This window comes from Rana temporaria, chromosome 9 (assembly GCF_905171775.1).
Source record: "Rana temporaria chromosome 9, aRanTem1.1, whole genome shotgun sequence".
In the NCBI taxonomy this organism is placed as follows: domain Eukaryota; kingdom Metazoa; phylum Chordata; class Amphibia; order Anura; family Ranidae; genus Rana; species Rana temporaria.
Genome location: NC_053497.1, coordinates 37,830,660 through 37,842,830, shown reverse-complemented (window position 1 = coordinate 37,842,830; position 12,171 = coordinate 37,830,660). Strand labels below are relative to the sequence as shown.

The 12,171-nt window shown below is 43.5% G+C and overlaps 1 protein-coding gene across 1 annotated transcript in view; it reads left to right on the top strand.

The window, feature by feature from the left end:
* The first annotated feature begins 11,108 nt into the window (after positions 1–11,108).
* LOC120913329 (cytochrome P450 2G1-like) overlaps positions 11,109–12,171 on the top strand; it is a 47,911-nt gene continuing 46,848 nt past the window's right edge. The window contains exon 1 of the mRNA XM_040323200.1: positions 11,109–11,457. Coding sequence (XP_040179134.1) covers positions 11,281–11,457 — 177 coding nt within the window. The 5' untranslated portion in view covers positions 11,109–11,280. The remainder of the gene's footprint in view (positions 11,458–12,171) is intronic.

The following is a 12,171-nucleotide window of genomic DNA, read 5'->3' as shown; positions in this document are numbered from 1 at the left end:
ATTTTATCATACCCGGGATGCCTACTAGACTCTTGTTTGGTCAGATTTAAGTGAGTTATTTCTAAGAATTACAGGCCTACAATGTAAAACACCAAATTTCCTTGCAGAATAATGGTAACGCTTTCAGCACCTAACATCTGAAATAATCATACCGCCAGGGAGGTTAAGGGGGTAATACACAATGGATACTCCTTTTATTGTCCTTTTGGCTCTTACTGAAATAAAATTGTATCAGAGGTGTGGCACTTCAATTCTTCCCCTAGCCAGTAAATGAAAACAATTATCGCCTTTCTGTTTTGCTGCTCATGCCATTGAACTCCGCTGTGTTGAATAGATATGCTTCCTTAACCTCCCTGGCGGTATGATTCTGTCTGGAATTACGTACCAAAAGCGGTACAATTATTTTGCAAGGAAATTTGGCGTTTTATACTGTAGGCCTGTAATTTTTAGGAATAACTCACTTAAATCTGACCAAACAAGAGTCTTGTAGGCATCCCGGGTATGATTTTTTTTTAAAACAAAATTATAAATTATAATATAATAAATTATTATAAATAATTATAACAAATAATAATATAATTATAATAAAAATTATTCAATAATGTAATCAACTCAAAATCACTGAAATTTGCTCAGTTGCAGAATTGTCGCTGTCATTACTTTTATTTTTTTATGATGTATTTCCCCACAAATCGCTATCGCACAATTCTGCAAGTGATTATAATTTATTATCGCTGTTTTCTAGGTGATATAAAACCATTTTTGACATAAAAGGACACTTTTGGACAATCTACAGTTTGCAGGCAGAAAGAACAGTTTTTATTATATAAAAGTACATGTACGGCACTGGGCAGACCACTAGGGACAAGGGGGGTGTGTATTTTTTACATACAGTACTGTAATCTATAAGATTACAGTATACTGTATGTATAGTGTTTGTTTACTTTTTTGAATTTGGCGCCGTTCTCCGCCCCCGTGCGTCCTAACGTCGCAGGGAACGGAGATCGGCGGCACACGGGGACACTGTGTGAATCGAGCGAGGTCCCGCTCGCTCACACAGCGGGGATGCATCGCTGGATCCAGGGACAAGGTAAGTAACTTGCCTGTGGATTCAGCGAGCAGGTAAGCTGCGCCGCTGCACTCTGCACGTCCACCCCGAGCGTGACTCGGGGATACCGATCCTAACATGGAAAACCCACCCCGAGTCACGCTCCGGTTTCCCGTTAAGGGGGTTAAAGATCTTTAATGTCTGGTACACTTCCGGGTGTGTCAGGTGCCTAGTCTCCCTTGCAGTTCCTACATCACCGCCATGTCCTGTAGGGATGTGAGGGTCAACGGGAGAGGCCACCAAGTTTTCAGACTGAGGAAGCTCTGCAATAGAGCAAAGGTCTGTGGTGTGGGCAGCTTGACAGGTAAGTATTTACTGTTTTCTTTTAAAGGCTGACCTTTGTTTTATTTTTTTGTCACATGTGGCAGAAGTGGCACAGAAAAAAAGGATTAAGGAAGTATGGAGCTGTGCGTTTGGAGCTATGCAGGAAAATTATGAAAAGTTGATGTATATAGCTAATTAAATCATTTAGAGGGACTTCTATAATATGGAGAAGTTAGATTTAAGAATTGAGTGTTACATAAATGACATAATTCTTCTATATCAAGCCGTTTTCAGTAGAACTGGCTTTAATATATTTTTCTGCAGGTTTTTTTTGCAATGTGCAGACTTAGGCCTCGTACACACGACCAGTTTCTTCGGCAGAATCCATCAAGAAACTTGGTGGGAGAGTTTTTTTGCTGAGGAAACTGTTCGTGTGTACATTTTTCATCGAGGAAACTGTCGAGGAACTCGTCGAGCCAAAAAGAGAGCAAGTTCTCGACGGGAGTCAAATTGGCTTGTCGAGTTCCTCGTCGGGCTGGTTTCCAACGAGAAACTCGAGCGTGTGTATGCTAAGGAACCCGCGCTTGCTCATAATAAAGTATGATACGGGAGTAAAAGTAGCATTTGTAATGGAGATAACACACTGAAAAGTGCAAATAGTCTCTTACCAAACTTTTACTTAACACGCAAACACATGAGATAAGCAAAAGAACCCTCAAGAGTTGTGCAAGTGGAATCGAACTTCCCCTGCCGTCCTATGTGTTGTAGTCACCGCGTTTGAGAACAAGGAGATTTTGTCTTGACAGTGTGTACGCAAAGCAAGCTTGTCAAGTTCCTCGACAAGCCTAACAAGGAACTTGACGAGGAAAATGATGTGTTTCGCCCGATGAGTTACTCGGTCGTGTGTACGAGGCCTTATGTAGATCAAATCTCATGAGACAGGAAATTATATTGTACACTATGTTGTTAAATAAGATGAAAGATGAATCATTGCTTTGTTTTTTGTAATAAATTATGTATTTTGTTCTATTTTATGTCTTTATGTGGCATTATTTGTATTATTGTTATCACTTTATGAACCCTATACAGTATATATTCATATAGATAGATACATGATAATTCTACAGGATTTATATAGCGCCAACAGTCTGCGCAGCGCTTTACAACATATAGGCAGACAGTAAAGTTACAATACAATTTAGATCAGGAGGAATCAGTGGGCCCTGATCATTAGAGCTTACAATCTAGGGCCAGGTACACACGAACAAACATGTATGGTGAAAGCGGTCCGTCGGACCGTTTTCACCATACATGTCTGCCAGAGGGCTTCTGTACGATGGTTGTACACACCATCGTACAGAAGTCCGCGCGTAAACAATACGCGGGGCGTGTCCGCGGTGTCGCCGCGACAATGACGCAGCGACGTGGGCGGCCCGCCTTTAAAATGCTTCCACGCATGCGTCGAAGTCATTCGACGCATGCGAGGGACGGCTGGCGCCTGGACATGTACGGTAGGTCTGTACTGACGACCGTACATGTCCGAGCGGGCAGGATTCCAGCGGACGGTTTTAAAACACGTCCAGGAATATTTGTCTGCTGGGAAAAGGCCCGGCGGGCAAATGTTTGCTGGAATTCGGCCCGCTCGCGCCCACACACGACCGAACATGTCTGCTGAAACTGGCCCGCGGACCAGTTTCAGCAGACATGTTTGGTCGTGAGTATGGGGCCTAAGAGGGAGGGTCAAGTGATTCAAAAAGTAATAACTGTGGGGAATTAGCTGACGGAGATAATACAAGTACAATTGTTTAATGGGGGAAGGATAGGCTTTTCTGAGAAGAAAGGTTTTCAGGAATCACCTATAAAGGGTCAGAATAGGGAGATATACAGAACAGATTGTGGTAGGGAGTTACAAAGGATATGAGAGGCACAGGAGAAGTCCTGGAGGGGGCATGGGAGGAGGTGACAAAGGGAGCTAGAGAGAAGGAGGTCTTGGAAGAAACAGAAAGAACAATTTGGTTGATATTTTGAGACTAGGTTACTGATGTAGCTGGAGGTTGAGTTGTGGATGGCTTTGTAAGTTGTTGTTAACCTAGTGGAGGGATTGGCACAGAGGATTAGCGGACACTGAATGGTTGTTAAGGTGGATGAGTCTGGCAACAGCATTTATGATGGACTGAAGGGGGGGGGGTAGCCTATGTAAAAGTAAGCCAGTGAGGAGGGAGTTGCAGTAGTTGGGGTGAGAGATGACCAAGGAGTAAATTAGAAGCTTTGTGGTATCCGTGGTTAGGACATATGGTGATGGGTATGATATATGTACTATGTAATTTCAATGTTCTCCTGTTATGTATAAAGACAATTCTTGCAATATTTTGAAACATGTCAATTTATGTTATATATAGTGTGACCCCACATGGACACTTGCCCCTGATGAAGGGACAAGGTCTCGAAACACGTAGGGCCTGAATGAACCCCTGTGGACTAGTCAGACACCTACCTATGAACTTTGTTTTTAACATTTATATTGTTGTATTTATTGTATAAATAAACTTTTATTGTTATTATTACGCCTTTTGAATTAATGAGTTGTTACCGTTAAAGCCCCACCCTGGGGGATTCCTCTTTTTTTCCGTGGTTAGGAAGGGACATAATTTGAAAATGTTGCATAGGTTGAGGTGGCAAGCTTTGGAACGTGATTGGATGTGAGGCCAAAAAGTATAGTTCGGAGTCCAGGATAACATCTAGCTCCTTGGCATGCGAGGATAGGTTGATAGTTGTACCATCGATCTTGACAGAGAAGTCAGGGGAAGAGGCACATGGGGGAGGAAATATTATGAGCTTCGTTTTGGATAGATTGAGTTTGAGGAAGTGGTGTGACATCCAGGCTGATATGTCTGTTAGTAAATTAATGATGCTTATGGAGACTGACAAAGTGAGTTCAGGAGTAGAGAGAAAGATTTGCGTGTCATCAGTATAGAAATGGTATTGTATCACCTGACCCAGCGAGGAGGTGTAGATTGAGAATAGGAGAGGTCCAAGAACATAAACTTCGTGGACCTTGATGGAGAAAGGTAGAGGTGAGGAGGAAGTTGTAAGTGATGCTGAAGGTGCGGTGGGATAGGTAGGAAGAGCATAGTCACGGAGACCAAAAGAGTGGAGTTTTTTGAGAAGAAGGGGGCGATCCTCTGTGTCAAAAGCAGTACAGAGGTCCAGGAATAGGAGTACAGAATTGTATCCATTGGTTTTAGCCATTAGTAGATCGTTTGTGGCTTGTAGAAGAGCAGTTTCTGTGGAGTGTTGAGGGCAAAATCCAGACTGAAGGGGATCAAGAAGGTTATTCTCAGCAAGGTGGTCGCATAATCAGTTGTAGACCAGACGTTCAAGGAGTTTGGAGGAAAGGGGGAGCAAGGAGATGGGGCATAGGTTGTTAAGATTGTTGGGCTTCAATGAGGGCTTTCTAAGTATGGGGGTGACTAGTGCATGTTATAGAGAGTTGGGAAAGATGCCAGAAGAGAGGAAGAGATTGAAGATGTGAGTTAGAGAGTGCAAAAGAATCACTAACAAAAAATACAGATTTTTACATGTAAGCAAAAAGTGTCAGAAAAGGCCTGGTCTTCAAACAGCATTGGCACTTATTTCTAATGTTTTAAATACTGTATTCAATGACGTATAACTTGCACGTTTTCACCCTGAAAACCCATTGCAAATGGCGTGTGCGTGTTATACGCCAATACTTTAATTTTAGCTTCCTCGGAAGGGACAGGGAGGGGTCGGGACGAGTGTCGTCAGATTACATACAGTGAGAATCTCCTGTTTAGTCAGGGGATTTTGTCATATGAAGTCACGTCTCCTTGACCGACAATGGACCACTATTCTGTCTATCGTTTCTCACTGTATGTAATCTGTCGGCGCTCGTCCCGCCCCCCTACCTGTCCCCGATCAGGCTGCACTGTTGGCAATGGTGAGACTGCTGCATTGATGGCAATGGTGAGGCTTCAGGTGGGCACTGACCCTTATTTTGCTTCAAACTTCTTTATTTTTTATTTATTTTTGTTTTTTCCCTGAAACTTCCCTCTTAACCACTTAAGCACCCCCTACTGACTTTATACGTCGGCAGAATGGCACAGCTGGGCACAGGCACGTACAGGTACGTCGCCTTTAAGAGCCCAGCCGTGGGTCGCGGGCAGTCGCACGTGACCGGGTCCGAAGCTCCGTGACTGCGCCCTCAGGAGCCGCGGACCCGATCGCCGCCGGTGTCCCACGATCGATCACAGGAGCTGAAGAACAGGGAGAGGTGTGTGTAAACACACCTTGCCCGTTCTTCATTGTGGCAATGTCAGTGATCGTCTGTCCCCTGATATTGGGAAAGACGGTCACTGACGTCACAAGTCAAGCCCCGCCCCCTACAGTTAGAAACACATATGAGGTCACACTTAACCCCTACAGCGCCCCCTAGTGCTTAACTCCTAAACTGCAATTGTCATTTTCACAGTAATCAGTGCATTTTTATAGCACTTTTCGCTGTGAAAATGACAATGGTCCCAAAAATTGTCTGATGTGTCTGCCATAATGTCGCAGTCACAAAAAAATCACTGATCGCCCCCATTAGTAGTAAAAAAAAGATTATTAATAAAAATGCCATAATACTATCCCCTATTTTGTAAACGCTATAACTTTTGCGCAAACCAATCAATAAACGCTTATTGCAATTTTTTTTTTTACCAAAAATATGTAGAAGAATACGTCTCGGCCTAAACTGAGAGAAAAAAATATATTTTTCGGGATATTTATTATAGCAAAAAGTAAAAAATATTGAATTTTTTTCAAAATTGTCGCTCTATTTTTGTTTATAGCGCAAAAAATAAAGACCGCAGAGGTGATCAAATACCACCAAAAGAAAGCTCTATTTGTGGGAAAAAAAAGGACACTAATTTTGTTTGGGAGACACATTGCACGACTGCGCAATTGTCAGGTAAAGCGACCTGCCGAAAAACTGGCCAGGTCCTTTACCTGCATAATGGTCCGGGGCTTAAGTGGTTAAAGTGAAGGTGCGTGTTATACACCTGTGCATGTTATATGCAGAAAAATACGGTAGCTATACCTGCAAAAAAGGACCAGCCTGAAGTGATCTAGTAAGACTTAATTCTCTGACTAAAACCGGCCTCTCAAGTGCCGGGTGGACGTCCCTGGACGTCTTGTTGTTGTTGTTCCCTGTGCGCGCCGCTGGGGGCGCGCTGCGGGGAAACAACATTCCCGGCGCATCGCTCGGGAGCCGGTGCGTGTGCCTGGCAGGCGCGATGTCAGCCAGACACCCGCGATCGTCGGTGACACAGCAGGACGTGGAGCTCTGTGTGTAAACACAGAGCTCCACGTGCTGTCAGAGGAGAGGAGACCGATCTGTGTGCCTTTACATAGGGACACAGCATCGGTCACCTCCCCCAGTCAGTTTCCTTCCCCTACACAGTAAGAACACACCCAGGGAATACATTTAACCCCTTCCTCACCCCCTAGTGTTAACCCCTTCACTGCCAGTCACATTTATACAGTAATTAGTGAATTTTTATAGCACTGATCGCTGTATAAATGTGAATGGTCCCAAAAGTGTTCGATACGTCCGTCGCAATATCGCAGGCCTGACAAAAAAAAAATCGCAAATCGCCGCCATTACTAGTAAAAAAAAAAAAAATCATAAATCTATCCCCTATTTTGTAGGCGCTATAACTTTTGCGCAAACCAATCAATATACGCTTATTGCGATTTTTTTTTACAAAAATATGTAGAAGAATACGTATCGGCCTTTTTTTAAAAAAAAAATTGGGATATTATTATAACAAAAAGTTATAATTTAAGGCACTTACACTCCGCTGTCCCAACTTACAGGAGCAAGTGTTGTATTCCCCAAACACTTGCTCCGTAAGTTGGGACGGCGGAGTGTAAATGCCCCGGCGTAGCCTGGCGGATCTCCAAGGGGGCGGCTTGTATTCAAATTAAGCGCGCCCCCGATTCTAATGAACTGCGCATGCGCCAGGCTTCAAAAAGCCCAGTGCGCATGCTCCAGTTCTCGGCGGAAAACGTCAATGACGCTGACGTGTGCGTCATTGACGTAAAGTCGTATTCAAGAACGACTTACGTAAACGACGTACCCGACGAAAAAACACGACGCGGACCCGACGCCATCCGTAACATGGCCTACGTGGGACTTGCGGAAACTTACCCCTCATATAGCAGGGGTAAGTTTCCGCTTACGCAAACGACGTTAGCGACGGTTACGCGACGCAAACTCGTTCGGGAATCGGCGTAGAAGGCTCATTTGCATAAGCAAATGAGTCCTTCACGTAAATGCCATCTAGCGGCGGCCGGCGTCATTACATTTAAGATCCGCCAGTGTAAGTGACTTACAGATGGCGGATCTTAAGTGTATCTATGCGAAAATGATTCTAAGAATCAGTCGCATAGATACACTGGCCAAAAAAGGGAGTTACGATGGAGTATCCTGAGATACTCCATCGTAACTTCACTGAGAATATGGGCCATTGTGTTTTTTTTCAAAATTTTCAGTTTTTTATGTTTATAGCGCAAAAAATAAAAATCGCAGAGGTGATCAAATACCACCAAAAGAAACCTCTATTTGTGGGAAAAAAATGATAAAAATATAATTTGGGTACCGTGTTGTATGACCGCGCAATTGTCATTCAAAATGCGTCAGCGCTGAAAGCTGAAAATTGGTCTGGGCACAAAGGGGGTTTAAGTGCCCAGTAATGAAGTGGTTAACCACTTCCCGCCCGGCCTATGGCCGATTTACGTCCGGGAAGTGGTTATGAAATCCTGACAGGACGTTCTAGAACGTCCTGCAGGATTTCATGCCGCGCGCGCCCGTGGGGGCGCGCATGGCGGCGATCGGTGATGCGGGGTGTCAGTCTGACACCCTGCATCTCCGATCTCGGTAAAGAGCCTCCGGCGGAGACTCTTTACCACGTGATCAGCCGTGTCCAACCACGGCTGATCACGATGTAAACAGGAAGAGCCGTCGATGGCTCTTCCTCACTCGCGTCTGACAGACGTGAGTAGAGGATAGCCGATCGGCGGCTCTCCTGACAGGGGGGGTTAGCGCTGATTGTTTATCAGCGCAGCCCCCCCTCGGATCGCCACACTGGACCACCAGGGATGCCCACCCTGGAGCACCAGGGTGGGCAAAAAAAAAAAAAATGACAGAAAAAAAAAAAAAAAAAAATGACAGAAAAATAAAAAAAAAAAAGCATAAAGAAAAAAAAAAAGATGCCAGTCAGTGCCCACAAATGGGCACTGACTGGCAACCTGGCAAAAATCAGTGCTGCCACCCCAGTGTCCATCAGCGCCACCCCAGTGTCCATCAGCGCCACCCCAGTGTCCATCAGTGCCACCCCAGTGTCCATCAGTGCCACCCCACAGTGCCCATCCATGCCCAGTGCCCACCTATCAGTGCCCATCTGTGCCACCCATAAGTATCCATCAGTGCCGCCCATGAGTGCCCATCTGTGCCGCCTATGAGTGCCCAGTGCCGCCCATGAGTGCCCATCAGTGCCGCCTATGTGTGCCCATCAGTGCCGCCTATGTGTACCCATCAGTGCCGCCTATGTGTGCCCATCAGTGCCGCCTATGTGTGCCCATCAGTGCCGCCTATGTGTGCCCATCAGTGTCGCATACCAGCGCCGCCAATCAGTGCCACCTCATCTGTGCCCGTCAGTACTACCTCATCGATGTCTATCAGTGCCATCTCATCGGTGCCCATTAGTGCTGCCATATCAGTGCCCGTAATTGAAAGAGAAAACTTATTTACAAAAAAATTAACAGAAAAAAATAAAAACGTAATTTTTTTTCCAAATTTTCAGCCTTTTTTTAGTTGTTGCGCAAAAAAAAAAAAAATCGCAGAGGTGATCGAATACCACCAAAAGAAAGCTCTATTTGTGGGGAAAAAAGGACGCCAATTTTGTTTGGGTACAGTGTAGCATGACCGCGCAATTGCCATTCAAAGTGCGACAGTGCTGAAAGCTGAAAATTGGCTTGGGCGGGAAGCTGCGTAAGTACCTGGTATGGAAGTGGTTAAAGCCCGTTTCTGGACATTTTTTTAAGTGATGCCCCAGGAGGTACAAAATAAAAATATACACCTTTTCTTTGTTCCTTAGACAGAATCAATGTAGCAGTTACTTTACCCTGTTTCTAGTTATCAAAAAAAAAAAAATAGCTGAAAGGTAAAACCTATAATAATCCCTCAAAATATGTACTTGTTGAGAATATATTATAGAGAACAATAGTGCAGCGCTAGAATGTGTTGTGCACAATACTTATAGTGACATAAGATCTAAAATAAAATATACATTAAATAGCGACTTAATGAATGTGAAAAAGTCCATATAAAGACCATACACCACAAAAATGGGATGCTGGATCAGTGAAACGATCACACAGACTGATGTGTGAAATAATAATCCATAAAAAGAAGTAGCTTTCCAATTGTTGACATGTGATGTTAAATGTCTGGTTGCCTGAAGGGATCACCAAGTCATCAAAGTATGGATAAAAGTATAATAAGGTACTCTTACCGTCTTACGTGTGAACTCAGCTGTTTTGCAACAATGATGCCGCAAACACACGATAATTTTTCGGCATGAAAAAAACGTTGTTTTTCAAATATGTCATTTAAAATGATCGTGTGTGGGCTTCCCATCATTTTTCAGGTTCTGAAAAACGACAACATTTTTTTTCGAACCTGCTGCATTTTTTAACGTCGTTTTAAACAATGTCGTTTTTCGGGTTGTAAAAAATTATCGTCTGTGTTCTAAAACTACGTAAAAACCCTGCGCATGCTCAGAAGCAAGTTATGAGATGGGAGCGCTCGTTCTGGTAAAACTACCGTTCATAATGGAGTAAGCACATTCATCACGCTGTAACAGACAGAAAAGCGTGAATCGTCTTTTACTAACACTGAATCAGCTAAAGCAGCCCAAAGACGAATGGAACTTCTCCTTTATAGTGCCGTCGTGCGTGTTGTACGTCACCTCGCTTTGCTAGATCATTTTTTAAAAACGATGGTGTGTAGGCAACATCGTTTTAATGATGATGTTGGGAAAACGTTGTTTTTTCGACATGCTGAAAAACAATGTTTCTTTTCATGCTGAAAAATGATCGTGTGTACGCGGCATAAGTCTCATGCGCTTGAAGGTCTCAACGGACCTGGATCACTACAACACAGGACTCCCCGGGTGATGGTATGTACTTCAATCACCCAGGTAGGATGAATACCGAAAGAGACAAGAACCGGACGGATGAGCCTTCCAATGCAGGATACAAATGAAGAAATTCCAACAAGCTCACAGAGCAAAAGAAAAAAGAAAAAAAGAGTGCTTCAGATGGTGCAGGTCAAAAATATAAACCGTGACAGGTTTTTATTTAAAATTCATGTAACAAAATGAACAGATGAAAAGTGATCACATAGATTATAAAAGCAGTATGGAATGCTGTAAAGCGGAACCCAACGCGTTTCGGCTTAGAGATCCGTCAACAGGGGCATGTTGAGAATATATTATACTTTCCCTTTAAACTAAGTTAGTCAACTATACCCTCCAACCTATAATAAAAATTTCTTGTATGACTAACTAGAACAAGCAAAGCAAAATACAACAATAAATCTTTATTGCATTGAAGAACTTTTGAACGACAAACATTTCTATAAAGTTACCATTGAGACCTCCATTATAATTTCTATAAAGACAACTCCAACCAATGGCTGAAATGAGACTGCTCTAGTAAATTTTGTATTGCTATTCATTTAAAATGAACTTTAGCAATATGATCATTTGCTAAGCAGTCGCTGATTAACTTGATATAGCTGTTTGAGGAAAACAAGCACAACTGGATACTTGTCCCTAGGAAAGATGGACACCACATGGCTAAGCACCCTACTTCTGGCTCTAATCGTCTCTTGTATTATTTACTGTGCATGGAACGCAATGTGGAGGGAGCATAACCTACCACCTGGACCAACACCACTACCCATTGTTGGGAATGTGCTGCAGATGAGAACTGGGGAAATGGTCAAATCCTTATTAGAGGTTAGTTTTAAAGCAACTGTTAATCTGAATAATAAATAGTAATACCACTCAAGAAAAAAAAAAAAGAAAAGCAGATTGGAGATTGTGGGGTTCATTTACTAAAGGAAAAAATGCTGTTTTCTTTTCAAGGGAATTTCACCTTAGCTTAGTGAATGAGGTGAAGCTCTGCTGACTTAAATTTTCCAATCAGTGGCAAGCAAAAATATCCTTTTTTTTTATTTTCCTAACACATGATTGGTTACTTTTAGCAAAGTTAACCACTTAAAGGGGTTGTAAAGGTAAAAAAATGTTTTCCCTAAATAGCTTCCTTTACCTTAGTGCAGTCCTCCTTCACTTACCTCATCCTTCCATTTTGCTTTTAAATGTTCTTATTTCTTCTGAGAAATCCTCACTTCCTGTTCTTCTGTCTGTAACTACACACCGTAATGCGAGGCTTTCTCCCTGGTGTGGAGAAAGCCTCTTGAGGGGGGAGGGGGCGAGCAGAAGGGTCAGGACGCTATATACTTTGCAGATAGAGATAGATTATCGTGTGACATCACTGATCGTCGTTCCCTATGACAGGGAACAGACGATCAGTGACACTCTCACTAGGAACACGGGGAGAGGTTTGTTTACACTTACCTCTCCCCGTCCTTCAGCTCTGTGACCCGATCGTGGGACACCGGGGGCAATGGGGTCTGCTGGTCCCGTGGGCGCGGTCACAGAGCTCAGGAC